The 25,519-nt window shown below is 54.3% G+C and overlaps 8 protein-coding genes across 8 annotated transcripts; 6 read left to right on the forward strand and 2 right to left on the reverse strand.

The window, feature by feature from the left end:
* Positions 1-5,189: 5,189 nt before the first annotated feature.
* On the forward strand, positions 5,190-9,123 carry BZA05DRAFT_171038 (uncharacterized protein). Its single transcript, XM_051479197.1, has 6 exons — positions 5,190-5,604; positions 5,763-5,995; positions 6,073-6,082; positions 6,210-7,345; positions 7,401-8,748; positions 8,806-9,123. The coding sequence occupies exons 1-6, from the start codon at positions 5,421-5,423 to the stop codon at positions 8,880-8,882; spliced, it is 2,988 nt and encodes a 995-aa protein (XP_051335875.1). The 5' UTR covers positions 5,190-5,420; the 3' UTR covers positions 8,883-9,123.
* Positions 9,124-9,567: 444 nt separating this feature from the next.
* On the forward strand, positions 9,568-10,992 carry BZA05DRAFT_378611 (proliferating cell nuclear antigen, N-terminal domain-containing protein). Its single transcript, XM_051481861.1, has 5 exons — positions 9,568-9,694; positions 9,775-9,854; positions 9,916-10,386; positions 10,444-10,684; positions 10,743-10,992. Coding segments are annotated over exons 2-5 (777 nt in total). The 5' UTR covers positions 9,568-9,694; positions 9,775-9,853; the 3' UTR covers positions 10,807-10,992.
* A 197-nt stretch (positions 10,993-11,189) lies between these two features.
* On the reverse strand, positions 11,190-12,851 carry BZA05DRAFT_171113 (uncharacterized protein). Its single transcript, XM_051479199.1, has 6 exons — positions 12,536-12,851; positions 12,335-12,458; positions 12,119-12,268; positions 11,705-12,061; positions 11,513-11,622; positions 11,190-11,439 (listed from the first exon to the last, which is right to left on the reverse strand). Exons 1-6 carry the CDS (start codon positions 12,713-12,715, stop codon positions 11,269-11,271), a joined length of 1,092 nt encoding a protein of 363 aa, XP_051335877.1. The 5' UTR covers positions 12,716-12,851; the 3' UTR covers positions 11,190-11,268.
* Positions 12,852-13,737: 886 nt separating this feature from the next.
* On the forward strand, positions 13,738-14,752 carry BZA05DRAFT_171077 (polyketide cyclase/dehydrase and lipid transporter). The gene has a single exon (XM_051479198.1). The coding sequence runs from the start codon at positions 14,015-14,017 to the stop codon at positions 14,561-14,563; it is 549 nt and encodes a 182-aa protein (XP_051335878.1). The 5' UTR covers positions 13,738-14,014; the 3' UTR covers positions 14,564-14,752.
* A 48-nt stretch (positions 14,753-14,800) lies between these two features.
* On the reverse strand, positions 14,801-17,141 carry BZA05DRAFT_409471 (NOL1/NOP2/sun family-domain-containing protein). The gene has a single exon (XM_051484801.1). It carries the CDS (start codon positions 17,066-17,068, stop codon positions 14,891-14,893), a length of 2,178 nt encoding a protein of 725 aa, XP_051335879.1. The 5' UTR covers positions 17,069-17,141; the 3' UTR covers positions 14,801-14,890.
* Positions 17,142-17,310: 169 nt separating this feature from the next.
* Positions 17,311-18,347, forward strand: BZA05DRAFT_409472 (uncharacterized protein). The gene is made up of 3 exons (XM_051484802.1): positions 17,311-17,491; positions 17,540-17,609; positions 17,668-18,347. The coding sequence occupies exons 1-3, from the start codon at positions 17,381-17,383 to the stop codon at positions 18,105-18,107; spliced, it is 621 nt and encodes a 206-aa protein (XP_051335880.1). The 5' UTR covers positions 17,311-17,380; the 3' UTR covers positions 18,108-18,347.
* Positions 18,348-18,565: 218 nt separating this feature from the next.
* On the forward strand, positions 18,566-19,828 carry BZA05DRAFT_378620 (uncharacterized protein). The gene is made up of 2 exons (XM_051481862.1): positions 18,566-19,108; positions 19,176-19,828. The coding sequence occupies exons 1-2, from the start codon at positions 18,832-18,834 to the stop codon at positions 19,565-19,567; spliced, it is 669 nt and encodes a 222-aa protein (XP_051335881.1). The 5' UTR covers positions 18,566-18,831; the 3' UTR covers positions 19,568-19,828.
* Positions 19,829-23,409: 3,581 nt separating this feature from the next.
* Positions 23,410-24,898, forward strand: BZA05DRAFT_171163 (putative TOS1-like glycosyl hydrolase-domain-containing protein). The gene is made up of 4 exons (XM_051479200.1): positions 23,410-23,779; positions 23,849-24,126; positions 24,189-24,358; positions 24,423-24,898. The coding sequence occupies exons 1-4, from the start codon at positions 23,522-23,524 to the stop codon at positions 24,875-24,877; spliced, it is 1,161 nt and encodes a 386-aa protein (XP_051335882.1). The 5' UTR covers positions 23,410-23,521; the 3' UTR covers positions 24,878-24,898.
* Positions 24,899-25,519: the final 621 nt, after the last annotated feature.

Below are 25,519 nucleotides of genomic sequence, written 5' to 3' on the forward strand. Positions count from 1 at the left end.
AAACGAAGCTGGCTTGAGATTTATACATAAAGCTCGGGCTCTAGTTAAGGCAGCTTCGCAACCGCTAGCATAAAACGCCCAGGCGTATGGTGATATCTTGCTTTGTATTCTTTCAACGGGGGGTGGTCTTTACACACACCTTATCCCGTCCCAAGTCTTTGCGGTCCGGTTTTCGGCGAGAAAGAAGCATAGAAGGTATATATTTAGGGTTCCATCAGTATGAAGTATGGACAAGTGAAGGTTATCGATACTACATATATCGATATTGATATGGTTGCACTTTCATTGCGTAACTAAAGAATTAGCGGTGGATCATAAGTTACGCATGGGGTTTACGCAGCAAGCGCTAGCATGTATATACTCGTTAGAGAATCCCGTCAATTGCTTGGTGGATTCTGCTTCAGTTTTTAACAGTTCAAGTTCGGTCGGGTGCTGGGCTCAAAATCCACTATATAAAAGCATACCCAGAAGCATACCGGTAGTAAGCGTACGCAAGCTTGACTCCGTTTCAACTACCTACTGACTCATTGTCGATTCCAGCCATATCATCAGAACCAGAACCCATTTTCACCGAGAGTCTGAGTGTGAGCGGATCGCCGCAGATGACCGTCACCGCTCATTGCACTCTGATACCTACGTAGGATTGTGGCTTTGGAGTGTTAAAAAGTTACTGGCACAGCGGATAAATACCAGTATTACTATTCTTACCCCGAGTCCACTTTTCCATGCATGCCGTCAATATACCTACTATCATGTGATCACCTTTTTTGCCAATTATCCAGTTATCCAGGTATTCAGTTTGACCAGTTCCAACTTCCAACTGGACATTTACACCGCTCCTGTACGTAGTCCAGCTTGAGCCCCTCCAGAGTTCATACAGTGTTCTCCATAGTCCAGTCCGTCCGCGACTCCGTCCAGTCCGTCCGTCCTAGACCTCGGACGGGACCGGAATGCTTTTGGCAGTCCGTCCGGAGGCTTGAACTGGACTGGACTGGATAAGTCTGGGTCAGTCTGGGAGGTGTTGAGACTGGACGGACTGCAGTCGACTGCAGTCTTTGAAAATCTCAGACTGGGCGGACTATTTTCATGCAGTCTGCCAAAACCTCTGGACTGCAGTCCGGACCGGACTACCTCTGTAGAACACTGCAGGCTCCATAGCCGGTTCAGTGCTGTTGTGATAAGTTTTCGAATCAGTTTGCACTGTTGGAACTGGTTACTTGGCTGGTCTGCCGCGTTGGATCATGAAGGTCACTCGTCACTCGTGCATATTCCCCCGGAAGGCTAGATGGAAGGTCGGGTGGAAGACTAGGTGGAAAGTCAGGTAGAACCGTTGAATCCTGATGCCAACGAAGCGAAACGTAGATTGTGGAATTGTCTGGCCGTCGGCCGATGGGTGGGGTTCACCAAACGAGCTGGCGATATACCTACCGGTAGTATCGGGCATCGAGACGGAAGGACTTTAAATTTTGAACGCAAGTGGGAGACCACACACGCTTGGCTGGTGATAGCGGTAGACCTGCCAGTATGTAGTTTTGCGGTTTAACCAGCTAGGTATCCAGTCAAGCCGGTTCCATAGTACCTACCGGTAGTCGGGTAGTTCTAAACAGTGCAGTGCAGTGCAGTGCATTTAGTTCTGCGTATTCCAAGAACTTATCCAGTTGGTTGGAACTTGGAATGTTGCTCTTCGAAAACTGAACCGGTTCATCGGTCAGGACTCGGTTTCCAAAAAGTGCGAATTCGAACTTCGGTCGAGTGATAGCCTTGAAATGCACATGAACTGAGCTTTAGTGAGCTTCGGGCTTTGGACTTCGGGGAGGGGAGGGGTTGGTGAAGAGTAATCTTCATACTAGGTAGGTACATCAGGTAGGATGTATATGGATGATGTACTCGGTTATTAGGTCTCGAATTCAAGACGCAGAGTGCTCTACCGTATATGTACTTCCGGCGATCTCCCGCCTCTTCTCATCGACAAGCTCTTACATACTCACGAGTCACCTACTGTATGTACCTATGCGAAGCTGATCATCTAGCTCCTCGGTTTATCCGCCCGAAAAAACAACAACCACCTTCCAGAATTCAGAATCCAGAATCGAGATTCTGTTCCGAACTTCCGATTCTACGATGCGCGTCGCATGATCCGTGTGTGCCATACCCTACCCTACCCTATGTACCTACCCCACTGCATACGGCGCGGGAGCGAGGTATGATATGTATCAGAATAGACAGCAGCAAGACATCACAACAGACAGACGGGCGGACCAGCGGGGCGGACCCAGTGGGACGGGGCGGGGCGGGGCAGGGGGAACAAATGATGGCCCGACTCCCGTCGGAGTATTTCTTGGATGTTTCTTGAATGTAGGTAGGTGATAGGTGATGGGGGATTCTTCTGGCGCCGGGAGTTGCGAGTCGTGAACGGTGAGTCGTGGATGCTATTATTAGACCCGTACCCTACCCTATCATCTACCTATGGACACTGTCCATTGGACAGTGGAGTCTGGAGTCTGGAGTATGATATGGGCATAGGCTATGGTCCATTCGCTTGAAGGAAGTTGGAACAGTGGAACTCGCACTAACCACCTGAGTAGTTACCTTGGTAACCAAGGCCCTGTTCATCAACTATACTCCATTCGCTTCAGGGAACGAACGGAAGACTGGGAGGATCCAAGCCAGCACTGCAGCACTGCAACACGCACAAGCAAGCAAGCACCAGCCGCAATCTGCCCGCCCGCCACACGGCAGCGAGCGACCAGCAGTCTGCAGACGGGAGGGAGGGAGGGAGTGGGAATAATGCGGATTCGAAACGCGTGGGTCGGGTTGGGTTGGGGCTGGGTACTCTAGTTATTGTGTACTACGGTGGAGAGTGGTTAGGGGGAAGGGCGAACGAGGGGGACGGGGGATGGGGGGCCCGGGGGAGGGGGATAAAGCAATTTCATTTCCGTCTCCACCTCCGAAGCTGTACGAGTATGTATAAAGGTAGCGCGCGTGGGTGGGTGTTGGCATGTCTGAGAATGAATATTGACATTGCAATTGGCGCTCTGGACTCATGTATCTGGGTACGGCCGGAGCTGTGGGTTCAGGCTGCTCAGCGCTGGTTGGTTACTGGGTGGTATGTATAAGCCGTGGTAGATATAGCGAGGAGGAATGAATACACAGTAGGCCCTGCCGATTTCAATCTGCAGGTACATTCGACGACAGCCACGGGTACTCTAGATGGAATCGGAATGCTATTTCTCGGGAGACACCGGTGTCCGGTAGATGGGTAGACTAGCAGGCCTGCATGATTAGTAGACAGTCGAGAACGGGCCGGGGTAGTTGTGTCCAAAGGAAAGACTGGGTTGGCCAGTACTCCAGCACGCGTTCGATGATGGCTGATTGCGAGCTGGATAACTATGGGAACCACCGACATCTGTGCGGATCCGGTTGATCGGTTGAGGCTCTCACGCACTGGAGGGGGATCTCGAGAGGTAGGATGTAGAGTACTCTATGTAAGTACCACATATATCTACTGACGAAAACAAAGGTGGTGGATGATGGTCGCGTTTATTTGTGCAGCTTCCTTTTGGCGAGGTCTGGCCTGAGCTTTGGGCAGCTTGCAAGAGCCCTGGCGAGCTGTTTGGAGTGTAGCGGGGCCGTCCCTTGGTAGTGGTCACTGGTGGGAACGGTGGTAGTGGTGGTGATGATGGTGAGGAATTCCAACCAACCAGGGCGAGACGAGCGAGAGAGCCAGCGACTCCTTTCCTTTCCTTCCGAGTTCGTCTTCGCTCGCGGGAGTCTTTTTGTTTCTTCTCGCACGGCTGTCTCGCTCGCCTCCTCCCCCTTCCCCTTCCCCTTCCGCCCCCCCTCCCCACAGTCAGTGCAGTTTGTTTCTCTGCTGTTCCATCGACACAGTCCACTCACTCCACTCACTCCACTCATTCCCCTCGCTCACTCGCGACCAGTTGCAGTTGCAGTTGTACTTCTTTGCTTTCGTTTGTCCGTTGCCCGTTTCAGGAAATATATTCTCTTCGCATCTTCTTTTTTTTCTTCTTTTTTTTTGTTCGAGACACCATCCATCACCACTCAATCTCTCCCGATAATCTCTCCCAATCTCTCCCGATAATCTCTCCCAATCTCTCCTTTACCTTAATTGAACCCCTGAGCCAATTCGCGTCCCTGCAACAATTCTGCTCGTACAGAGTCAATTGAGACTCAGTCGGTTCGGCCGGTCACTGAAGCACTCTCGTACTCGCCCACTCGCCCACTCTAGCTATCCGATCGAGTGCCCCCCAAGTCTCTATCTCATACCGCAGCAGCTTTGCCCTTACTCCCCTCCACCTCCCCCCCTCCACCATCCCCCCTCCACCTCCCTTCCTCCCTCCCCTCCTCCTCTCTTCACCCCCACAGTTGTTTGCTGTGCTGGCATTCCTCAGCAGAGAACGCGGGATAACTCGATTATATCTACATTCCTTCACTTTCACCTACCGTTTACGTCCTACATACTACGTATATGCACCATCCATACCGCATACATCATCGTACTGCACGGCCCGCGCTCACGCTCCTTTGAATCATCTCATCGCTCGCCTGTCCTCGCCAACACATCAATCAAATCAGATTGATCCGACAACCTTCACTTGATCTTTTTTACCTTCACTCCCACTTCGATCTCGCGCGTCCCGAGTCTTTGTTCCTTGTTTTCTTCAACATCGGAGTTTTGCTTCTAGTTATTGCGTCGCTAGTCAGTCACCCAATCCGTGAGAGATAGAGTGAGAGGAGAAAGAAAGAGAGAGGGCGAGGGACGGACGCGTTCTCCAGAGGTGGACGTCGAAAAATTGCTAACAGGCATAACCTGGAAAGGGCACCGACAGCTCCGATCGCAGCCAGCCAATCACCGAGCACGACCTGTAACTGCTGCCCTGTCTGCTCAGTCGCGAACTCGAAAAGAAACTCCCTCCCTTCCGTCCTTCCTTCCTTCCCATTCTCCCTCCCTAACCCAGCTGGCCTTCGTTTCGCCTTCTACCCACCACAGCGATCCTTCCAATTGCTAGGATCTGGAGCTCGCTGCCAACTCCCATTCGCACCTCACTTCACAGCCATACCCAAGCACTTTCGTTCGAATACACGCACAGTACATTGCCTTCTGCTGTCCATCTACACGACATCCTTTGTACCTTCGTACCTCCCTGCTGCCAACCATCATCACTACTTCTCGATTCAGATCCGCAGGCACCACGACTACTCCCCCCCTCCCCCCCCGTTACTTCCAAACCCGACTGCCAGGCTCGCTTGTGCCCCACGCGACCGACGACAAAAAAAGACGCCCTTAAACGCCTATCTGCACGCACGTCGGCACCCGCATTTCAGCACTAAGACGTCCTGCCAGTCGCCGCATCCCCCGTCATCGATCGTCATTGCCCGCCTTGACCAAGCCCCCCCATTCAATGCCGGCATTCCTGAACCGTGTGTTCAAAAGGGACGCAAACGCGAAGAGGTCACAGAATCAAACTCCTGTTCCCGATCAACCATCGGTTCCCAAATGGACCGATGGATGGCTGAGGACGGAGGTGTCGCCGATCGAGGTCCAGGAGCTGCTGCGCGTGTGTACTGCTGAAGTGAAATCGAGGGGTGCGTGGATCAAATCCAGTCAATTTCCTTCCTGAAAGAAAAAAAACCAAAGCTGGAAAATTGGACAAACAGAGGGGAAATTTGGGGGGATTTTTTTTTGAAAATTGCTGTAGAAAGAAGTGAAGTGCTGATGACAGATTATGTGTGGATTTGAACAGGCTTGTCGACTCCCTTCCTCCTCCTGCCATATCGCCCCAACACCGACCCGTGCGCCGCTCGATCGTTCATCCGCAATTTCTTCAGCCCGACAAATGGCCAGCTTACGGGCCCCTACCTGCAACAGGAGTTACGACTCACCGATCCCGACGTTCTCTGCAGCGCTTTGAAATGGTGCTGGAGCAGGCTGCCGGGAGGTGTAGTCACGTGGGAGGTGTATGAGATGTTCCGTCAGGTAAGCAGAAGAAGCGGGAAAGCGAGCAGTTTGGGGGGTTTTTTGTTTTTTTGTTGTGGTGACTGACTGTCTTCTAGGGCGAAGTTGGTAAGATTTTTGCCCGTATCCTCGGCCGAGACACAGACGACTGGGGGAGCTTACCGGAATACAAAGCTCCCGAGTCGTCGGTTTAAGGTTTTAAAGTTAGAGTTAAGGCTGAGCTTTATTTTTTTAGATTCGAGCATGGCTCGAGACTCTTTCGCCACATTCATCCCGATCAGTGCCGAGTCCGAGGCCCGGTCCAATATAATCTTTGATTACTTCGACCTACTCTCAGCCGTCGCCGCCAATGGCAAGCACAACGGTCTGGGTGGACTCAAACTGTCGAGGTTGGCGGGTTGGTGGGCCTTCGAGCACACTGATACGGGTTATGGATTCGAGGGCGGTTACACTTCATGGACGAGCGCCGCGGATGCAACCTGTCATCTTTTCTTTGCCTATATGAGGTCGCTTTCGCCTGCAGATCCCAGCAGAAGTGTTTCATTGTTGCCAACCTCGCTGAGAGCGCTGCTTGCGTCCGTGGACTACCCACCCGTGACACCCCAACAGTTGCAGACCCGCACAGTGAGAGTCGTCATAACCGTCGACAAAGTCTCGCCCTCTCCCTTTGCGTTGCTGAGGAGGGCCAAGAATCTCCATTACAATCACAGCGATCGTGCATTGAAGGTGTTCACCGATTTCGACGACCCCATCCGAGCTCTTACGGACGAGTGCAGACGTGTGTTGAAATGCATCTCCGCGTCTAGTCACGGTCAATCTTCCGCCAGCAGAGCATCGAACGGGCTTCAGGATCAGTCCTGGTCCAGGTTCCAGGACCTGGGATTCGCTGGACTGACGGAGGCCGAGTCCGAGGACTCGGAGGATGATGCTCTCCACTCGGAAACATTCAGCCGTCGCATTTCGTCCCAATCTCACCAGCCACCAGCCACGACACCATCTAGTCCCCTCGAGAGAGAGGAATTCGCCGAGGTTGCGCGGCCGATGACTCCATCGTGGGCAGACTTCATGGATGCTGGCTTTGGCGATCGCGAGATCAGCAATGCTCCAGCTCCGCATCTCCTGCCTCCGGACAAGGTCCTCCCGCCCATCGACACTGCGGATCGTCTCAAGAGCTCGCAGTCGAACCGGAGGATGCAGATTCTGGAGCCTGGCGAGTTGGAAAGCATCACCCCGATGTCGGTTGATGACGTGTTTTGGTGGGTTTGGATGTCGAGTTTGGCCGGAGAGGAGACTGCGCTCCGAAAAGCCGTTTTTGGTCGTTGCGCGCTGGTCGAGACTACGGTGCAAGGTGCCAAGTGGTTGGTGGTTGAGGCACGTACCGTTTGCACCCCCGACACGACTGAACGCCCTGCTGACTTGTCTGTAGGAGAAAATCCGCGGCGCCGCAACAATGGCGGAGGCTCCTGTGGTGACCAAGAAGGATAGGAAATGGACCAAGAGGACTAGGCTGAGGAGGAAGTCGCTCAGCACACCCGAAGTGCCTACCCAGCAGTCACTAAAACCTTTCAATGCATCGCTGCACACCTCGAGCAGAACCAACATCGGCCCGGACCAGACGGCGAAGATTCAGGCAGCGGCTGCAGCTCTACGACAGCAACAGTCGGATGCAGAGTTTTCGCACTTGAGGCGTAATAGGCCGCGCGAACATGCGACAGATGCGAAGACCAACAGCGTGTTTACCCTGCAACCAGTCATCATGTCCGAAGCCACGCCGGCCATGAAGTGGGCGAACCGATACGATCGTGACAACCTGCGAGATGCATACATCAAGGGTGTCCCGCCACCAGAGAAGAAGCCTCAGGTCGACACGGACCGGGCTCTCCCTGCCCTTCCGAGGGAAGAAACCGCTCCTGTGGCTAAACCGCAGGCGGAGACCTCCCTGCCTGCACCGGCGCCTGCATCTTCGACGACATCCATTCCGGTGAAGAGCATGATCGCGCCCATCGAGGCTGAGCCCCCTCGGAAATTGGCTGCTCCTGCGAACATTACTATCGCACCTGGCACCGCCGTCGCTCCACCTGCCAACAGTGGACGCTCGTCTCCCGCCATCAACAAACGAATGTCCATGAGTCCCACCCCGGTGCATCCTGTGGCCCCCACATCCGATAAGTCGAACAAGAAGGTCTCCCGCCTTCGAGCTATGTTTGGCATGAAGGCGGAGGGAACCGTCCTGTCTCCGTTGGGGGCCCCGGCTTCACAGCAGCTCGCAGTTCCAGTGGCGGAGGTCGGCCGCAAGAACTCCCTGAGAAGGAGCCGTTCCCCTGTTGAGTCTAAGACGCCACAGGCCTCGGCCCCCCCGACTCCCGAGCCAAAGATGTCGTCAGAACAGGAGCCATCGATGAAGGAGACTGCACCCGCGTACCCTGCCCCGCCCGTCGAAGAACACCCAGCCCTCTCAAAAAATGCCTTCGCATCTTTCGACCAGGGTCCTCTCGACGAGCCCGCGTTCGTTCCTGACGATTCCCCCGATGACTCCGACATCGGTGACTCTATCCACCCCGCTATGATCAACGACGACGAAGCGGTTTCGGACATGTCGGCCCCCGGCTCCCCCGAGCCAATCCAGGACCGCTGGGCGCAGATCAGGAAGAACGCGGCGGATAGGGCCAAGGCGCAGGCCAAGGTGCAGGATGACTCTGCCACCACCACTACCACCACCACAAACACCGATACCCGAGCAAGCATGGATGAAGGCGAGACCAGTGGAGAGGAGAGTAGGTTTTCCTCCTCTCAAGCATTGCGTGGTGATGATGACCTGCTGACTCCCGAAGCAATTGAGTCGAGAGTTGCCAGGATCAAGGCTCGTGTGGCCCAGTTGACCGCTGAGGGTGCCACCCACCGTGCTTGAGAGAGTGAGTAGTCTACGTTGTAATGGAAAGGGGATTTACGTTTGATTTTCCCTGGGGAGGGGGAGCGGAGGGAGGACGGGAGGTGATACTATTCTTTACTTCTTTTACTCTACATACGATACTCTATCACTCTATATTCCGACCACATATTTCCCTATTGCTTTCCTCATATTTCTAAAATTTTAACGTTTTCTCTTCCGCCCGGAATTGTGGTTTTAATTTTGGTTTCCTCATCCCCATTTTCTTACGCTCTCTTTCTGTTCATTTTCTTTCTGTTCCATTTTTCCCCTTCTTTCTCCGTTCACGTTTATACGAACTAGAAAGTTGACCGTATCGTGCGGTGCAATCTATTTGTCTGTCTTAGCTTCGCAGCGTTTTTTTCTTTTCTTTTCTTCTTTTTGTCTTGTTGAGCGTTTATTTCATTTTGATTCCCCTTTGAACAATCGATTCCTTATCCTCGTCCTTTCTGTTGGCATAATAGCTATTCTTTTCCTTGCTTCCGTTTCGTTTGTCTGTTCAGTCTGCCGATGTAATCGTCTGTATCATAGAAGCCCATACCATATGCTATGCAAATGGTGCAGAAGTCATCGTATCCATTTTCAGTTGTGAGTGATGAGAAGTGGTCTGTGCACGTGGCTTGGCAGTTTTAACGAAACGCACGCGTTGATTCGTTTTTGGCGCGTTGGTGCTAATACTTTCCGCGTCGCCCTCCAACCCCCCTTCCACCTCTTCCTTTCCTTCCCTCCATCCATCAACAACACTCACTTGCGACACTACCTACATCTATCAATCAACCTCTCTACCACCTAATGTACGCCGTGATTTCGATCTCCCTGGAGATGGAATGGGTATTATGTGTGGAGGAGTGCTAATGTATTTTTATTCGTGCAGTCGGTTGACCACCTAATCCTCGCACTACTACCACCACCACCCCAAACACCACCACAAACAAGCACCCCCAACCGTCAAGAGTCTGCCGTCCTTCCCCCAACTACGGAAGAAGCATTGACTGACCATGTCTCTCTCTTCCAGTGCTCGAAGCGCGCCTCGAACAAGCCACGGTCCTGAAGAAGGTCGTAGACGCGATCAAAGACCTAGTTCAAGACTGCAACTTCGACTGCAACGACAGCGGGATCGCGTTGCAAGCGATGGACAACAGCCACGTGGCTTTAGTCGCCATGCACCTGAAGACGGAGGGGTTTAACCTATTCCGGTGCGACCGCAACATCGCGCTGGGGATCAACCTGGGCTCGCTACAGAAGGTGCTACGCGCTGCGCAGAACGAGGATATTCTCACGCTCAAGGCGGAGGATGCTCCCGATGTCCTCAGTCTGGTCTTCGAGAATACGGAAAATGATCGTATCAGCGAGTATGATATCAAACTTATGGATATCGATCAGGAACACCTCGGTATTCCCGAGACGGAATACGGTGCCACGGTCACCCTCCCCAGCGCCGAGTTCCAGAGGATCTGTAGGGACCTGATACAGATCTCCGAGTCTGGTACATTTCCCCCTTCCCCTCGTCCCCCCGCCATCACTAACACGTGCTACCTGCCAGTATCCATCGAGGCCAACAAGGAAGGCATCAAGTTCAGCTGCACCGGCGACATCGGTAGTGGCGCGGTAACACTGCGGCAGAACGCGAACGTCGACAAGCCGGAGCTGGGCACGACCATCGACCTGCAGGAGCCCGTCGCCCTCACCTTCTCGCTCAAGTACCTGGTCAACTTCTGCAAGGCCTCCGGCCTGTCGAATACCGTTACCCTGTCGCTAAGCAATGAGATTCCGCTGTTGATTGAGTATGTCCCCTATGAGTGGAGGGAGTGCTGTGCTGATGCATGTGGTTGTGTGTGATAGGTACAAGATGGAACACGGATTCGTCAGGTTCTATCTCGCCCCCAAGATTGGTGACGAGGAGTAGGCAGATCGTCTCATCTCATCTCATCTTTCCATAATGTGCTACGTGGCTTCGTGCGTTCCGAGGCGGGACTGTTCAAAAAACCTGTTTCATGTCTCGCTTTACTTTGCTGTTGTCGTGATGCCTTAGCTTTGTCGGGGGGATTTATACCGGTGTATTCTGCGTACTGTTTTCCCGAAGACGAGTGATCCCCCATGATGTGATGTGATCGTAATGCGAAAAAACTGTCGGTTCACTGGCTCAATTGTATCACCCAAGTAAAAAGCGACGAAACGATGAAAAGAAAGAAGAAAAGAAGAAAAACAATAAACGCCAACACCCCAAGCAAACAAGACAAGACAAGCCAAAAGCCACATCCAAATACCCCCCACCCACCCATCCCCCATCCCGCCATCCCCCACTTCCACAGGCATTATCATATACGCCGCCGACACCACACCTCATCTATCCACCCATACAACCCTATTACTCCCCGCTAAACAGAATATACTGCAAAATATCACTCAGCGTCAACACGCCCATGAGCCTTCCGTCGGGCTCGACGACCATGAGCCGGTGCACGCGCGAGCGCCGTATCGTGTCGAATATTGCGTCCAGACTGTCGTTGAGAGAGCACGTATGTACACCCGAGAAGTCCTGGGGCGGAAGGTGTATTAGTAAGAGAAGAGAGGGGAGAGGGAGGGAGGGGGGGGAGTGGGGGGATAGTTACGTCGGGACGTCGCAGTAACGCTTCGCCTACGCTTAGTGATAGGTCTTGATAGCTACCGCCCTTGATCAGCGTTAGGACGTCGACTGATTCGTAGATGTTCAAGAGGATGCCTGTGGATTCGCGCGGATCAGCCTACTGTTGTATGTAGCGAGGGCGAGGGCTCGCAGGGGGTTAAAGTCAAGGTAACGGTACCATTAGCATCGACAATGGGCACACTACTGATATCCCTCTGGACGAGCAAATGTATGACGGTGATGACGGGGGTATCCATCATGGCGGTAGCGATATCCTTCTCAGTCATGATCCCGATCTCGCGCAGGGGCTTCCGTAGCTGCCGGGTCTCGCGCACATTGAACGCGATAAACTTCAGGATGCGGAACTGCGTGAGCACCGACACCACCATCTCCTGCTGCGTCTCGTCGTCGATGTCAATTAGCGGGATGCGCCGCGCCCGGCTGCGCAGCATCCGCCGGCACGCGTCGAATAAGGGCACCATCGGGTTGACAGATACAGTCTCGATCTGAGTCGTGCCGATGGCTTGCTCGATTTCTACGGACGTCAGTGGCTACCCCAACCCAACCCCGGAAGATGGACGGGGACACGTACCCCGCAGGCTGTCGAGCCGGAACCCGTCGATTTGACTCAGCTTGTCGGGGTTCTGCCAGTAGTACTGCACCACGTTGATGTAGTCCGTGGAGGTGAGGAGCCCCGCGAACGCCGAGGTCTTTGAGTTCCACAGGGGCGCCGAAACGATACCTTCCCACCACCATCAGCATCAGCATCAGTGCCCCCCGCAGTAGAAAGAGTTGAAGCATAGCATACCATTCTGCACCAGGATGAGGAGACTTTTCTTGACTAGCAGTCCCGTATCCAGCACTATCAGCCGAAAGCTAACCGGCAGCACATCATAGCTGGTACGGATCTTGAGGAATTCTCGGATGGCATTCTGTTCCCGCCCATCCATCCATCAGCCATCTGTCCCTTCGGGGGTACACGGGGTACACGGAGAGCATGCATGCATACCAGTCCCTCAGCCTGCTCCCTATCAACAGCACTTAGTTCCGCTGGCGGCTGTTGCGGCGGCGACGGCGGAGATGGAGTCGCAGCTGGGGCCCGTTGCTGCGGCCGCAGATAGGATGAGGGCCGCACAGGGCATGGCCGCGCGGGGCTGGGCGGGTGGGCGCCGGGCGCGGGTTCTGACATCTTAATCACGACTCGGGGAGGAGTGGCATTGACCGTAACGCGGGTGTGGGTGCGGGGGGAAGGCGGGGTGTGGGAGGCTGGGAGTATGTAGATTGTAGAGGTGACGTCCGTATTTCTGGCAGTCTGTCTGAGACGGTCTGGAGTTCTTGGGCTCGGTGGTCGGTCGGCGGTCGTCGTTGGTCTGTCGTCCGTCGTTGGTCGATCTGACTCCAGGTTGTGTGAAGGTCGCTAATGAACCGAACCTAGCCCGTCGAGTAGGTAAGTAGTGGTGGGACGTGTGTGTGTGGTGGGGGATTAGATCACAGGAAGTTAAGTACCTAAATATGTAACTTTGGACTTTGGGGGCGATGTCGGATCATGGATGGGTTAACTGCGTCTATTTTATTCCACATTTATTTCCAGTTTGGGAACAAACCATGCCACTTCCCTTCATTGCCTGCCAGCCCTCATTCATCTTTCTCCACAACACTCCCGCTTCCCTCCCACCTTCTTCTCCACAACATTTGCTCGTCCCTCCCACCTCACATTCATCCCAGAGCCCAGCCCAGCCAGCCAGCCAGCCAGCAGCCACATCATGCAAGATGTCGACACCATTCTTTAGCACCGGCGTCGGCACAGAGCCTAAATTCAGGGTGGAGTACTCTATCGGAGTCTTTCCCGCCGCTTCAACCGCGGCACATACATTCAAGTCTGGGCGGATCAATCAATCCTCAATCCCGCAGTCTCGACCGAAAGCGATCCGATAGATAATCTGAAAAGACAGCGGACGGTCGGCACTCTACATACGCTTGCCGCGGGTGAATAGAGTAGATTGGCCTCTGCAGGGTAACGGGCGCCGAGACGTTGATGGTGATCGTAGATAGGTGGTGTCTGCGCTTTGTGGGGTGACATCACTGCGCATCGGTCAGCGATCTAATTCCATGTGACGGACTCAGTGGACTCAGTGCGCGCTTTCCGTCGCGAGGGCGGCGGGGAAGTGGGGTAGGTACGCCTCCAGAAGAAACGAATGGCATTAGCATACGACCGAGCAGGAAGCAACCGCTCATCGCCCAAAAACTCGGGATTGTTGCATCGTAGCTTGGCGGGGGAAGAGGATGAGCGGACGAAAAAGCTTGTGCAAGCGGCGGACGGCTCGCCCAATCCGTCGACTCGGCGGACATCGGTTTTCGGGACATCTCCCGGACGCAGAAAACCTGGGTTAGGGCTATCATCACACGTCTGCATCATCTCCGCCGCCCGCCCGTCAAAAAAAAAAAACAGAGGCCGCGCGCCACTCCAACCGCTCGTTAGGTCAACACCATGTCCCTCGCCGTGCCCCTCCGACCGCTCCTCCGACCGCTGCGGCCGTGCAGCCGGCGCACATTCTTCGACCTTCCTACGGCGAGTCCCCAACGCTTCACGGCTTCCCGACGCCTGCCGCACCCACCGGCAGCACTCTACCGCCTCATCAGCGACATCGACGCCTACCACGAGTACCTCCCCTACTGCCTAGGCTCCCGCATCACGTCGCGCTGCCCCGACACCAACACACCGACCGAAGCCGATCTCCGCGTGGGCTGGGGGGCATTCGACGAGACGTTCCGGAGCCGTGTGACGTGTATACCCGAGCGCCTCAGCGTCCAGGCGGATGCAAGCCAGAACCCGCTGTTTAAACAATTGAAGGCTAGATGGGAGATCAAAGATTCCGATGACGGACATGGGGGAGACGTGAGTTTGCACATCGAGTTTGCGTTTGCCAATCCGCTCTATGCGGCCGTCGGTGGAGCGGTGGCGCCGAAGGTGGCCGGTGTCATGGTGGATGCATTCGAGAAGCGGGCGAGGGAGGTGTTGAAGATCGTTCCGACGTAGGAGCGGTGGGGGCGGGCTGGGTAGGGAGGGGGTGTGCAATTGGCTGATATGGGTCGGCTGGAGTCTGATATCATTTATGCCGTGCATATACCGTGGAGTTCCGGTCGATAGTCTAGACAAAAACATGGTGTACGATAGAGCAATTACGGGCGGGCAAGTAGAGAAGATCACATTCTGGTTTCACTCAGACCATGCATGCCGACTGACGGTGAATATAATGATCTCCAAAGAACAGATCCACTAAAACCATGCCAGAAAAAGTAACGGTAGATATAGGTAAAGTAAATACACAAACGCCCGAAGAAACAACTTTTAATTACTTGAATCCTACTTCTTCTCTTTCTTCGCTTTGGTTTGCTTCTTGCCCTTCGCCTTGGCCACCTTCTTAACCTCTGTTGTCTCCTTGGCTTCCTCTACTGCCTTCTCTGCCTTCTTGACCTCCTTCTCTACTACCTTCAGCTTCTCAACCTCCTTCGTAGCCTTCTCAACCTCCTTGTCCTCCTCCTTCTTCTCCTCTGCCTTCTCGGCCTTCTTCTCGTTCTTTCCCTTCTTGTTCTTCGCTTTCTCCTTCTTCTCCTCCTTCTTCTCCTCCTCCTTCTTCTCCACAATCGTCTCCACAATCGTCTCCACAATCTTCTCGTCCTTCTTGTCCGCCAGCTTAGCATCAGGGTTAATACCCTTCCTCTTCAACATCTTCCTCTCCGCCTTCACGGCAAACTCCTTATCCGCCTCCTCATCGAATGCAACAGCCTCACCAGATTCATCATCCTCGGTGTCGACATCCATGACATCAGCGGCGACCTCGCCATCCTTGGCGACCTTCGCCTGCACCGTCGGGCCGACCTTCTTGAACTTGGCGACGAAGAAACCGTCGACGTTGTACATGTGGGGGTAGAATCTCTTAGTCCACTTCAGCTTATCGTTGAACTGCTTTCCGCGGAAGCTCGTGAACCCGGGGGTTCCAAATGTCAATCCGGTCTCGACGAGCTTGACATTTGGTCGCTTCCTGAGCGCGTAGTCGACGACGGCTTCGTTCTCCTCGACAGTGACGGAACACGTCGAGTACACGATGTAGCCGCCTGTGCTCGACGAGTGGTCGACACTGTCGATTGCGCAGAGCAGCAGCTGCTTCTGCAGGTGCGGCAGGACCATGAAATCCTTCTCGTCCTTGTTGGTCTTGACACTGGGATCCTTGGAGATAACGCCTGTTCCGGAGCATGGCGCGTCGAGGAGGACGCGGTCGAAGCCGCCGATGACTTTGGGAAACTCGCGGGCGTCGTAGTTGCAGACGACAGTGTTCTTGACACCCAGGCGGTGGATGTTACCGATCAGACCACGGGCACGGTCGCGGCTGGGATCGTTGGCGAAGACACAGCCGGTGTTCTTCATTAGGGCGGAGATGTAGGTTGTTTTTCCACCGGGCGCAGCGGCCATGTCGAGGACTCGCTCGTTGATCTGGGGGGCAAGTGCCATGACGGGGAGGAAAGACGAGGCGGCCTGGAGGATGTAGTGGCCAGCGAGGTACTCGGGAGTGGCTCCGAGGGGGACGCTGGACTCGAAGACCTGTAGTCCGACCTTCGACCATTTTCCGACGGGCTCGAGGGTGACACCGCGGTTGATGAGCGCCTGGGCGAGCTCTCTGCGCGCAGTCTTGAGCGTGTTCGTTCGGATCACCAATGGCCTCTGCTTCTCGTTGGCCTCGAAGAACGAGAACGCCTCGGCGGGAGAGAAGAGCTGGTAAAGTTTCTCGGCCATGAACGGCGAGTAACCGTAGTATTCGCAGACATCCTTCAACAACTGCTCAGTGTACTCCGTCCTCGACCGTCCCTCCTCCCCTAGGTTCTTGTGGTCCTCCAGCACACGGATAGTATCGGTGATTCGTGTGCGCAGCAAGGTGATGTCCGGGGGAGCCATCGACATTCCCTCGTCGTCCTCTCCAGCGTTGCCCAGAATGCGCGGCTTATCCTCCGCAATATTTGTCTGCATCTGCGACTCAGCGAGTTCTGCCGCCGCCTCCGCCTCCTCAATCGCCTTCTGCATGTCGAGTTTCCGCGACAGACCAGCGATGTTGGCAGCCGTCAACTTCTCCTCCGCATCGGACTCGTCCTCGTCGTCCGAGAACAGCGGGCGCGGCGCTTCGTCACCCGAGTCGTAGACGTCCGAGTCGGATTCTCCGCCGTCAAGGAAGTCGTCTCCCAGCTTGTCTTCGGGTGTCGCATCGGCATCGGAGTCGTCCTCGGACACCAGGTCAAACTCATCCTCCGCGGCAGGAGCAGCAGCGGGCTTCGGCTTGGGTTCTGGCTTCCTGGCAGCAGCTCTTGGCTGCGACACCTTCGGTTTTCCCGCCGCCGCTGTAGGCTTTCCCTTCTTTGCGGCCTCCTTCCTCTTCTTCGCAGGTGCATCGTCCGCGTTGAAACCACGGCCCTTTCTCTTCTTGGTGCCGAACTTAGCCTCCTGGAGTGACTCCGGAGGTCCTTGATGTTGTCTCGAGCGTCCGGGACCCATTGTGTGTGTAATTTGGTGGTGGGGGGAGCGTGGTGGGTTCGTGGGTATATGGTCTGGTTCGATTGACCAGCAGACACAGCAGCACTTTGTAGAGAAACCAAAATCAACTTTTTTTGCGCGGAACTTGCAGGGGTCGCCTGTTTGGTCTAACTCATCGCTGCTTAGCGGGGTTTATCAGAGAGCTAGCCGACACAGTTATCTAATCTAATCGTCCCGCATAGATTCCCCGCCATCATCCTCACCACTTCTCAGCTGCTCCATCTTCATCCCACACAGAAGCCACCACCTACAACTCCTTCTACACCGCCCAAAATGACGGAGCTCAGCTATACAAAGTCCTTCCTCTCGATGCTGGCCCAGCGCCCTATTCGCCTGACTCCGGACTACGTTGAAGATCCCCGAAAGCTCCCTGCTCGCAATCCCGTATGCAATACTCTCCCGTTAACTACATCCCATAGCTAACCCCCGAAGTACACCCTGCCGCGTACACACCCCGAGAAAGCGAAGCGCCAACGTATTACGCACAGCACAAGCGCCAGCGGTCCGTCTTCACGCCCATTCCCACACATGAAACCATAGCTAACAGGCCTGCCGTCTAGTAACGCTCACGCTCAAACCGCTGCGGCCGAACCCAGCGTTGGCGCCGCTGACCCTCGCGGGCACTTCGCTCTCCACGACCGTTGCGACACTAAAGGCGAAATACTGCGCGTCGCTTCCCGGGAGCGCCGACCCCTCCAAGCTCAAGCTGCTTCTGAAGGGAAAGCCGTTGTCCGACGTCAAGACGCTCTCCGAGCTGGGCTTTGCGGATGGCGAGGAGGCGACGATCACGGCGATGTTGATGGCTGGTGGCGGGGCGTCGGCGGCTCCTACCCCCGTTGCCTCCCCGCCGCCGGCGGAGAAGGAATGTGTTAGGCTGCTCGAACAGGAGGCCTTCTGGAAGGATTTGGAGAAGTGGTTGCAGGTCAGGTTGGGAAAGAAGGAGGTCGAGGAGGACCCCAAGGAGGTGCTTGCGGCGTTTAGGAAGGCGTGGAGTTCGTGAGCGAGTGGGCGTTTGTTGGCTTTGGCGCACAATCAGTAATGCATGCAATACCTCTTCTTCCCATAGTACCTATATGTTATATCCCCTATCATATGCTATCTCAAAACCTATTATCTGGGTGTGTGTAAACACTGCCGTACAAGACCACTACGGTCTACGACGAGACTTCGCTATTTGGTATGCACCAGGGCGGGTTGTCGGGATGGTTTCCCATCGTCTCATTATCACTCAATATACAACGGCATTGTATCACTCGACACGTAGTGAGCCCTGTATTCCACCGACGGTTCGGTTTCAAGGTCGATATCGTCTCATTGACCACCTTCACAACATTTGCCCTTCAGCTCCGAAGCCTGTTGGGCTGTCCCTGAACGCTGACGGGCAGAGGAAACAGATCCTTTGAGCACCGTACAGCAAAGCGCCCACGATAAAGTTCCCGCCGTGGGAACGACCGATGTCTCCACACGAACAGGCCATGTCCTGTAACCCTAGCCCACCCAGAGTACCTTCTCCTCTCTTCCGGAGCGTACCGACTGGCCAGAGCTCCCTATCCTAGGGCCTGGCGACACAAACGACGCTAGCCGCCGCAGGCCCGCAGGACCGCAGCCCCACCTCCATACGGTCTGACAGCTCAGCTCCATTCAGCTCCACCATCTTCAGCGCTCCTCCCCGCCTCCCCCTCCCCACCCCCTCCCTCCCGCCATCACCAACCACCACGACGACAATGGGCCTCATCAAATTCCTCTTCAAGAGCGGCTTCTACAGCACGTGCGGTGCGGTCGGGGCGTTCGCAGTGCTGACACGGAAGTCGCAGTTCACGTCGCTGTCAGAGGCGGACGCATTCAAGGCGGCACACCTGGGCACGTACAATCCGCACGGCAACCCGATGCTGCGCGATCGCTGCGTGCGCCGTGTACGGTTCGATAAGATACGACCTGAGCTGCTGGAGCAGGAGGGAGCGCTAGTTACGGAATTTTGTAAGGGGATTTGGAGCGGGAAAGGTATGTCTGCTTGGAGGGGAAGGGATGGGGGGATGGGGGGCGGAGTTAATACGTGGTGGCTCGGTAGGCTACGAGATCCAGAGGCGCGTGCTGGAGCGGAAGCACCATGGCCCGGAAACGGCGGGGCAGCTGTGGGCGCCGGAGCAGCTGGCGGCGTCGGACTACTCTGTCGGCACGCAGATCACGGACCACTTCGAGGTGATCGAGAAGACGCCCGAGCGGATCGTTACGAGGTGCGGTGGGTCGCCAAGGACCCGCGGGGTCAGGGCCAACGACGGCATCTTCGAGATGGGCGCGAAGGTTATCCCCGAGGAGGGATGTGTCGAGTTTGCCCTCGAGAGTGTCTTCTATCAGGGTCTGGGAAAGACCGCAGAGACAATTCCCACGTGGATGGAGTTCTTGCATCAGCAGTATACCAAGGTGTGGATGGAGACGGCGGTGTGGCATTGTATGCGGTAGGGAGTGGGAGTAATCACCCACTTCACAGCGGGATAGGGGCGAGGGGAGGGAGGGACATATGTAGGAAGAGGGAGCTTGCCTGGGCGGGAGCGTGTAGCACGCTTAGTGCCAATCATGTTGAATCACTCGCATTTCTCATATCTGTCGATCACAAAAACATTCGAAACGTCTCGAGCTGCCGATAAATCCGAGGATGCATACCGGATTGCTTGAAAGTGCATGTTGAGCGAGATAGTTAACCCGTGCGCGTACCTTGTAGGTATATCTAAAGTGGAGACGACGGATGGGGGGCCGACGCCCGGAACACGGAGAGATCTAAGAGGGTGGCGTAACCGGTAATAGGTGATCGACCAACGTGGACAGACGGGCGGACGGACGGACGGAGGGGGGACGGACTACGGTAGGTACAGGACGGAAGAGCGGGATGGAGCTTTCCATGCGGTTGGTTTTCGCCATCCACAACATCAGCTCCCCCGGGTTGTCGTTCCGTGTGCCATGTGTATACCGATATCTATGTCGTGCATACGTAGCCCCTGCGAGTACTAAGAGCTCGTAAATACGGTACCTATTGATGCTGGGCAGTGGGGAGTAGAATAAGTAGAATACTCCAGAAGCTCGCTGACCACGTTTTTGGTGATAGTAGAAACTAGGTTGCCGGCAAGTTCTCAACACGATGGATTGGGTGTTGACGCGTACGCACAGCTGGCCAGCTGTATGTAGAATAGAGGAGCTCTGGGCAATGGATTATGAGAATTCGGTGTTGTGGAGCAAACTCCGCTGGGACCGCCGGCCTTGAAACTCGAAGGCCGAGTGAGTCCTCAGTCTAGACATGTGATATCCATCCAAAACTAAAGCTAAACCCGGCCGGCACACGCTGAGCTCGGAAGCTCGAGAGTTTTTCCGCGAGTTTTGCGGGTGCCGGAAACTTTTAGCGAAGTTACATGCCATGGTCTAGAGTAATCAAGGTATTCTAATGAATTGCGTGCTTCGCTCTGGTGATGTTTGGATTTCTCGCCGCGGGTTGAGATTAGTGTTGTAACTTCTACCTGCTTTGGAGATGCAAGAACGGTGATGAGACGTTGTGAAGGCGAGGCACGTTGTGAAGGCAAGACACGACAATTTTGGCGAGAAGGAGGCTGGGAAAACGTACTTGAGCATCTGTAAACCCAAGAGACCGACCATCTACGGATTGTAATGTCGGGCGCGGGGACACGCAAAGTGGTTGCTCTTCCAAGGTCTATTTTCTCTCAATAATCTCTACAATCTCGGAGGGAAAGTTGTGAGGCGGATCACTTCATACCTTACGGATATAAGCTCTCGTCCATTATGGCCATGTCCCAATGCATTCGCGCGTTGGGTCCAGGCCAGCCGAGGACGCCCACTTTTCAGATACTTTGGGGGAGATCTCTCTCTTCTCTTAAGGAAATCCTGTAGGAATCGCGAGAAGCTGCTGCTTCTGGGATGATCTGTAAGGTTAATTGGTTTAGTTATCAGAAGTATGAAGTATGTACCATGTGTATTCCTCACAGCGCCCAGATGCAAAAACAACAACAGTCAGACGGATGCGAGCGTCACTACATATAATAACACGAGAAAGCCATATATACCGTACCGCTGGTGCAATCCCGTCCACACTGCACGGACCAAATGTGGCTTTCGTGAAAACCTGATACTGAACTTCAACAACGAACCTGACTTCGAGGACAGAAACAAGGCGGCGTTCTGCCCTTCACTGTTGATGTGCAAGAGGGAGGAATAATACGTCCTTGCCGTCGTCGTCGTCGCGAAGGATGTGTCTAGATCCACGGTACGCATACAAACTACAAACTGTGAGTCGAACAGTCGCCAGCCACCACCCGATTGGGTAATGGCAAGACACCGCATCGTTACTTCAGTCTTGTTTCGTTGGGCTGAATATCCAGATCGAGAAGTGTAGTGCAGTCTGTCGACCTGGAGGCTGGTGGAGTGCCAGAGTGCCAGAGTGCCAGAGTGCCAGAGTGCCAGAACGGAATCCTGAACGGAAATCTGAACGAGCAAACGTCCGGACGCCGGAGGCTCCATCCGAGTTCTGGAGAGTGTTGCTGATGCATAACGACGTGGCTAACCTAACCCTTAGCTACCCTTAACTATTCTCACTGGTGCTCACTCGTAAAAATCACCAGCACCGACCGAATGATGAATCGTCTTTTGTACCGGTATTGTGTGCGGCAACAGCGCGTGATGCTAGTATATACATAGAGTACAAAAGCTTAGCCCAACCCGATGAGTTCCCCAATTTCTCTTGCGAGAACCTCAAACTGGCGTCTGTGCCTGTGCCTGTGCCGGGGTCCCCTATCTTCTGCGTCGTTGATTCTCCGGTGGACTGTGGTCCCACGAAGCACGACAGTGGTGCGGGGCGCCTGGCCGAGATGAGGGCGCAACTAGAGCGTAACTAGAGTGTAACTATAGAGTATAAAAGTAGAGCCACCTCTGACGACATCACGTCACACAATGTCTACATATACGTAGTATCGGAAGCTGTGCTGCTGCTGCGCAAATTGTAATGAGAACTTGGAAGCTTCGTGGCTGGAAAGTTGAGAGACGGTTGCGAGGCCGAGGAATGCTCGCGTATGTCAATACGCACAGCACAGCAAATCTGTTCCGTGGGCTTTCTCCAGTAAGTTGGCACCACACGTCGGGAGCGGATCGCGTGAAGCTTTCCGCGGGTGCGGAAGACGGCCGGTCCACGGAGGTTGCCAGGGAGGCGAGAGAGAGAAGGAAGAAGACTACAAATGATTTTGTCTGTTAGCTTGGATTCAGCCCGACTATCATCGAAAAGAGTCGAAAATCTTTATACCCAAGTGAAGCCGTGGCTTAAGCGCCTTTTTTTCTTCTTTCCCAAGGCGAAAATCAATTCAAGCCCTGCGATGTCGCATGTCGCTTAGAGGTCAGTTTAGTGCGTGGACTCTGGAAAAACCAGGGGCTCGACCGTGATCATCACGGTCTGCAGGGCCTGACAGGCCATCACACGTGATTGAATTCCCCAGTGCACGCACCATGTAACTTCTTTGCTTTGTAGAGTTTGGAGTGGGTACATGCTTCTTGCTTATACTGTATTACCGGTAGTAGAGTAATGGTATTCATGCTTCTTTTCTCTCGAGGGTAGCGGTCATGTCGTAGAATAGTTATCGGTCTCGGTTTCATGGCACCGACGGGGACCATCGCATATGGCAGGTTTCTTCGCCATCGAAATTGACCTCGACCATTGCGGTAAGGCGCCGGTGGCTGCTGTTGTGTTGCTTTTGTTGTTGCGGTTGCTGTTGTTGTTGTCTTAGCGGCCCCCCAACCGCCCAAGTGCTGTTGGATGTGTGCACGAAAGAACGCCCAGGCCTGAAGAGTCTTCGAGCCGATGCCGTCTGCAGTGTAGATTCTGCATGTATGATAACTATTTTCTTCACTGTCGGATCTGAAACATGGGTGCTCTTGATGTGCACCCTAGATGGCAGACCACTCTAGCCATCCGACTAAGTGTGGATCATGCCGCCTGCCGTCAATCGTCGACAGGCCCTTTTCGCAGCAGCTGCAGGTACCAGTCCACTGTCCACTGGTCACTGTCCGCTACCTTTGGTACTACGCACTCGAAATGTTTGCTTCTTCGGGCTTTCGGCAGAACGAGCGAGCTCACTCCTTTCCTTCAACTTCACCGGCCCCCTCCACTCTTGCTCCTTCCTTCTCCTCCCCAGCTCCATAAAACCCTCCCGTCCGCTCTTTCTAGCTTTGGCAAAGCAGCATCCACGGTCTCTACCAAAACACAATCCCCCCCACTCACGCTCTCTTCGTCCACATTTCGAGTCCAATTGGTAGCAGCTCTCCTTTGCTGTTCAATCGTCTCGGTTTTATCGGTCACCACCTGCTCATTCAGAGTCCCGTTGCAAATCAAAAACCAAACGAAAACCAACAAGATTCACAACGACAATGCGTTACTGCGCAAATCTCCTCTCGGTCGTTCTCGCTTTCCTGACGGCGGGATCGACAGTCTCCGCCCAGAACTACGGCAATGGTTGCAAGACCATTAACTCCATCTCCTACTGTGAGGCCGTCCAGGGCATCGCCTATAACGACATCAGCGGATCCGGAACGTACGATGATGTCTCCCGCATGGACGCTGCAACTTGCAAGTGTGATACGAAACCTAAGGCCTACAACGGAGCTATGGCACCTTTGGATGAGCAGGTATATAACCGTTCTCAATCGTCAACATCCTTTGATATCACTCGGTCGCTAATATCTTTCCCCGAATAGCTCTCCCTGCACTTTCGTGGCCCATTAGCTCTCAAGCAGTTTGCGGTGTACTACCCAAGCTCTTCAGCCCAGGGTAAGCGTAAAGCGAAGCGTGCCACCCACCTCCAGAAGCATGCTCGTAACGACAGGAAGCATGGACATGGCCACAGGAAGCCTCACAGGAAGGCCGCTTCCGGGAATATGGTCCGCACTGCGTACTACGACTCCAAGAAGGGAACTGCCGATGGACTCGTCTTCATGAACCACAAGGGCGGAGATGGCTCCGGTGTCTTCGACCAGTACGTATCCCTGCATGTGCACGCTTGTTGAAGGACTATCGACTGATTATACCCCACTACAGCTGTTGGGGAAATTCGCTGTCCTACATGAGCCCGAACTGTAAGTCCGGCTCCGCTAAGCCCCAGATCCTTAGCGATATCACCATGCCTTCCAACACCGAGTTCGTGATTTTCTCCGACGAGAAGTGTGATGGCGACTGTGGTTACTCCCGTCCGGGCATTCCGGCTCATCGTAAGAAGCTTCCCGCTCCGTCACTTTGTTTGTGAGCGTCTCCATACTGACACGTACATACTAGGTGGTTTCGATGGTAAGAACAAGATCTTCATGTTTGAGTTCCAGATGCCCAGGGATACCTCAGGTAGCTTCAATCAGAATATGCCTTCCATCTGGGCTCTTAACGCCAAGATCCCCCGCACTGCTCAGTACGGTTCGTGCTCTTGCTGGGGCTCCGGCTGCGGCGAGTTCGACATGTTCGAGGTCCTGGAGGACGCCCACGACTACGTCAAGTCCCACTACCATGCCGCCCAGGGCGCTGTCTCCGGCAACAAGGGCGGAGGTGGTGCCCCCGACTACTTCAAGCGCCCCTACGACAAGACCATCAAGGCTGCCGCCATCTTCGACGAGCGGGGTACCGTCACCGTCAAGATCCTGGATGACGCGGTCCAGTTCGGCCGTGCCCTCGATCCCAAGGTTCTCGGCGAGAACGCCAGGCCCAGCGGCAAGATATCCACCTACAATGTTCCTAAGTAAATTCGATTTGCTTCATGGTCCGGGGGGTCATGAGTGATTCTTTACTGTTCATGTAGATGTTTATGTTTCAGGCGCCAGGTTTTCATTTCTGCCATATACTTTGGGCGGGGGAATCTTTCCAGTTTTTGTGTCGTTTTTGCGTGGTCTTGTTTTGCCTTATCCCCGCGTGTACCTACTCTGCACCTTTGGGAGTCCGTGGGTGTGTGGGTGAGTGGGTGGGAACCGTTTTGTAAGAGGAATGGATGGGATCGACTCGGATTGCAATTCTTTGTCGGTTGTTTTTTTTCCTTCTGTTTTTTTCTTTTTCTTCCGTCTCGTGTCTGGGATGGGGGACGGGAACGGGGAGTGGATGAGCTTCGGTTTCTTGTGCAATACATTGCCAGTCGACCGAGCAAGTATCCTTGATGGTGGGGAGCGTGTGCATGTCGCGAATGTTCAGAGTGATAGTTGTTTTAATGCACTTTTTTATTATTATTCCTGGTTCTTGATTGTGGATTGTGGATTGTGGAGATGAGTGAATGGCTAGTTGAGAATTACTCGACACGCATCACTCATTCCGGGATTTGCTGGTAGGTGTGCACGTGGGCGACTGGAGGAATGGAGAATAAACCGGCACGCAGGTACGTTTCCGATATCGCGGTA

The sequence above is a fragment of the Tricharina praecox genome (assembly GCF_024521635.1).
Source record: "Tricharina praecox strain CBS 144465 chromosome Unknown BZA05scaffold_30, whole genome shotgun sequence".
Taxonomy (NCBI): domain Eukaryota; kingdom Fungi; phylum Ascomycota; class Pezizomycetes; order Pezizales; family Pyronemataceae; genus Tricharina; species Tricharina praecox.

What these genes read in the sequence shown, in the direction of transcription:
- BZA05DRAFT_171038 (XM_051479197.1), top strand. Translation starts at nt 5,421, where the DNA reads ATGCCGGCATTCCTGAACCGTGTGTTCAAAAGGGACGCAAACGCGAAG. An exon ending in TGCTGAAGTGAAATCGAGGG is followed by an intron (nt 5,605 to 5,762) that starts GTGCGTGGATCA and finishes GGATTTGAACAG; the next exon opens with GCTTGTCGACTCCCTTCCTC. An exon ending in CCAAGTGGTTGGTGGTTGAG is followed by an intron (nt 7,346 to 7,400) that starts GCACGTACCGTT and finishes ACTTGTCTGTAG; the next exon opens with GAGAAAATCCGCGGCGCCGC.
- BZA05DRAFT_378611 (XM_051481861.1), top strand. An exon ending in GATACAGATCTCCGAGTCTG is followed by an intron (nt 10,387 to 10,443) that starts GTACATTTCCCC and finishes GCTACCTGCCAG; the next exon opens with TATCCATCGAGGCCAACAAG. An exon ending in GAGATTCCGCTGTTGATTGA is followed by an intron (nt 10,685 to 10,742) that starts GTATGTCCCCTA and finishes TGTGTGTGATAG; the next exon opens with GTACAAGATGGAACACGGAT.
- BZA05DRAFT_171113 (XM_051479199.1), bottom strand. Translation starts at nt 12,715, where the DNA reads ATGTCAGAACCCGCGCCCGGCGCCCACCCGCCCAGCCCCGCGCGGCCA. An exon ending in GGGAGCAGGCTGAGGGACTG is followed by an intron (nt 12,459 to 12,535) that starts GTATGCATGCAT and finishes GGGCGGGAACAG; the next exon opens with AATGCCATCCGAGAATTCCT. An exon ending in CGTTACTGCGACGTCCCGAC is followed by an intron (nt 11,440 to 11,512) that starts GTAACTATCCCC and finishes CTTCCGCCCCAG; the next exon opens with GACTTCTCGGGTGTACATAC.
- BZA05DRAFT_171077 (XM_051479198.1), top strand. Translation starts at nt 14,015, where the DNA reads ATGTCCCTCGCCGTGCCCCTCCGACCGCTCCTCCGACCGCTGCGGCCG.
- BZA05DRAFT_409471 (XM_051484801.1), bottom strand. Translation starts at nt 17,068, where the DNA reads ATGGGTCCCGGACGCTCGAGACAACATCAAGGACCTCCGGAGTCACTC.
- BZA05DRAFT_409472 (XM_051484802.1), top strand. Translation starts at nt 17,381, where the DNA reads ATGACGGAGCTCAGCTATACAAAGTCCTTCCTCTCGATGCTGGCCCAG. An exon ending in AGCTCCCTGCTCGCAATCCC is followed by an intron (nt 17,492 to 17,539) that starts GTATGCAATACT and finishes TAACCCCCGAAG; the next exon opens with TACACCCTGCCGCGTACACA. An exon ending in GCACAGCACAAGCGCCAGCG is followed by an intron (nt 17,610 to 17,667) that starts GTCCGTCTTCAC and finishes CCTGCCGTCTAG; the next exon opens with TAACGCTCACGCTCAAACCG.
- BZA05DRAFT_378620 (XM_051481862.1), top strand. Translation starts at nt 18,832, where the DNA reads ATGGGCCTCATCAAATTCCTCTTCAAGAGCGGCTTCTACAGCACGTGC. An exon ending in GGGGATTTGGAGCGGGAAAG is followed by an intron (nt 19,109 to 19,175) that starts GTATGTCTGCTT and finishes GTGGCTCGGTAG; the next exon opens with GCTACGAGATCCAGAGGCGC.
- BZA05DRAFT_171163 (XM_051479200.1), top strand. Translation starts at nt 23,522, where the DNA reads ATGCGTTACTGCGCAAATCTCCTCTCGGTCGTTCTCGCTTTCCTGACG. An exon ending in TGGCACCTTTGGATGAGCAG is followed by an intron (nt 23,780 to 23,848) that starts GTATATAACCGT and finishes TTCCCCGAATAG; the next exon opens with CTCTCCCTGCACTTTCGTGG. An exon ending in TCCGGGCATTCCGGCTCATC is followed by an intron (nt 24,359 to 24,422) that starts GTAAGAAGCTTC and finishes CGTACATACTAG; the next exon opens with GTGGTTTCGATGGTAAGAAC.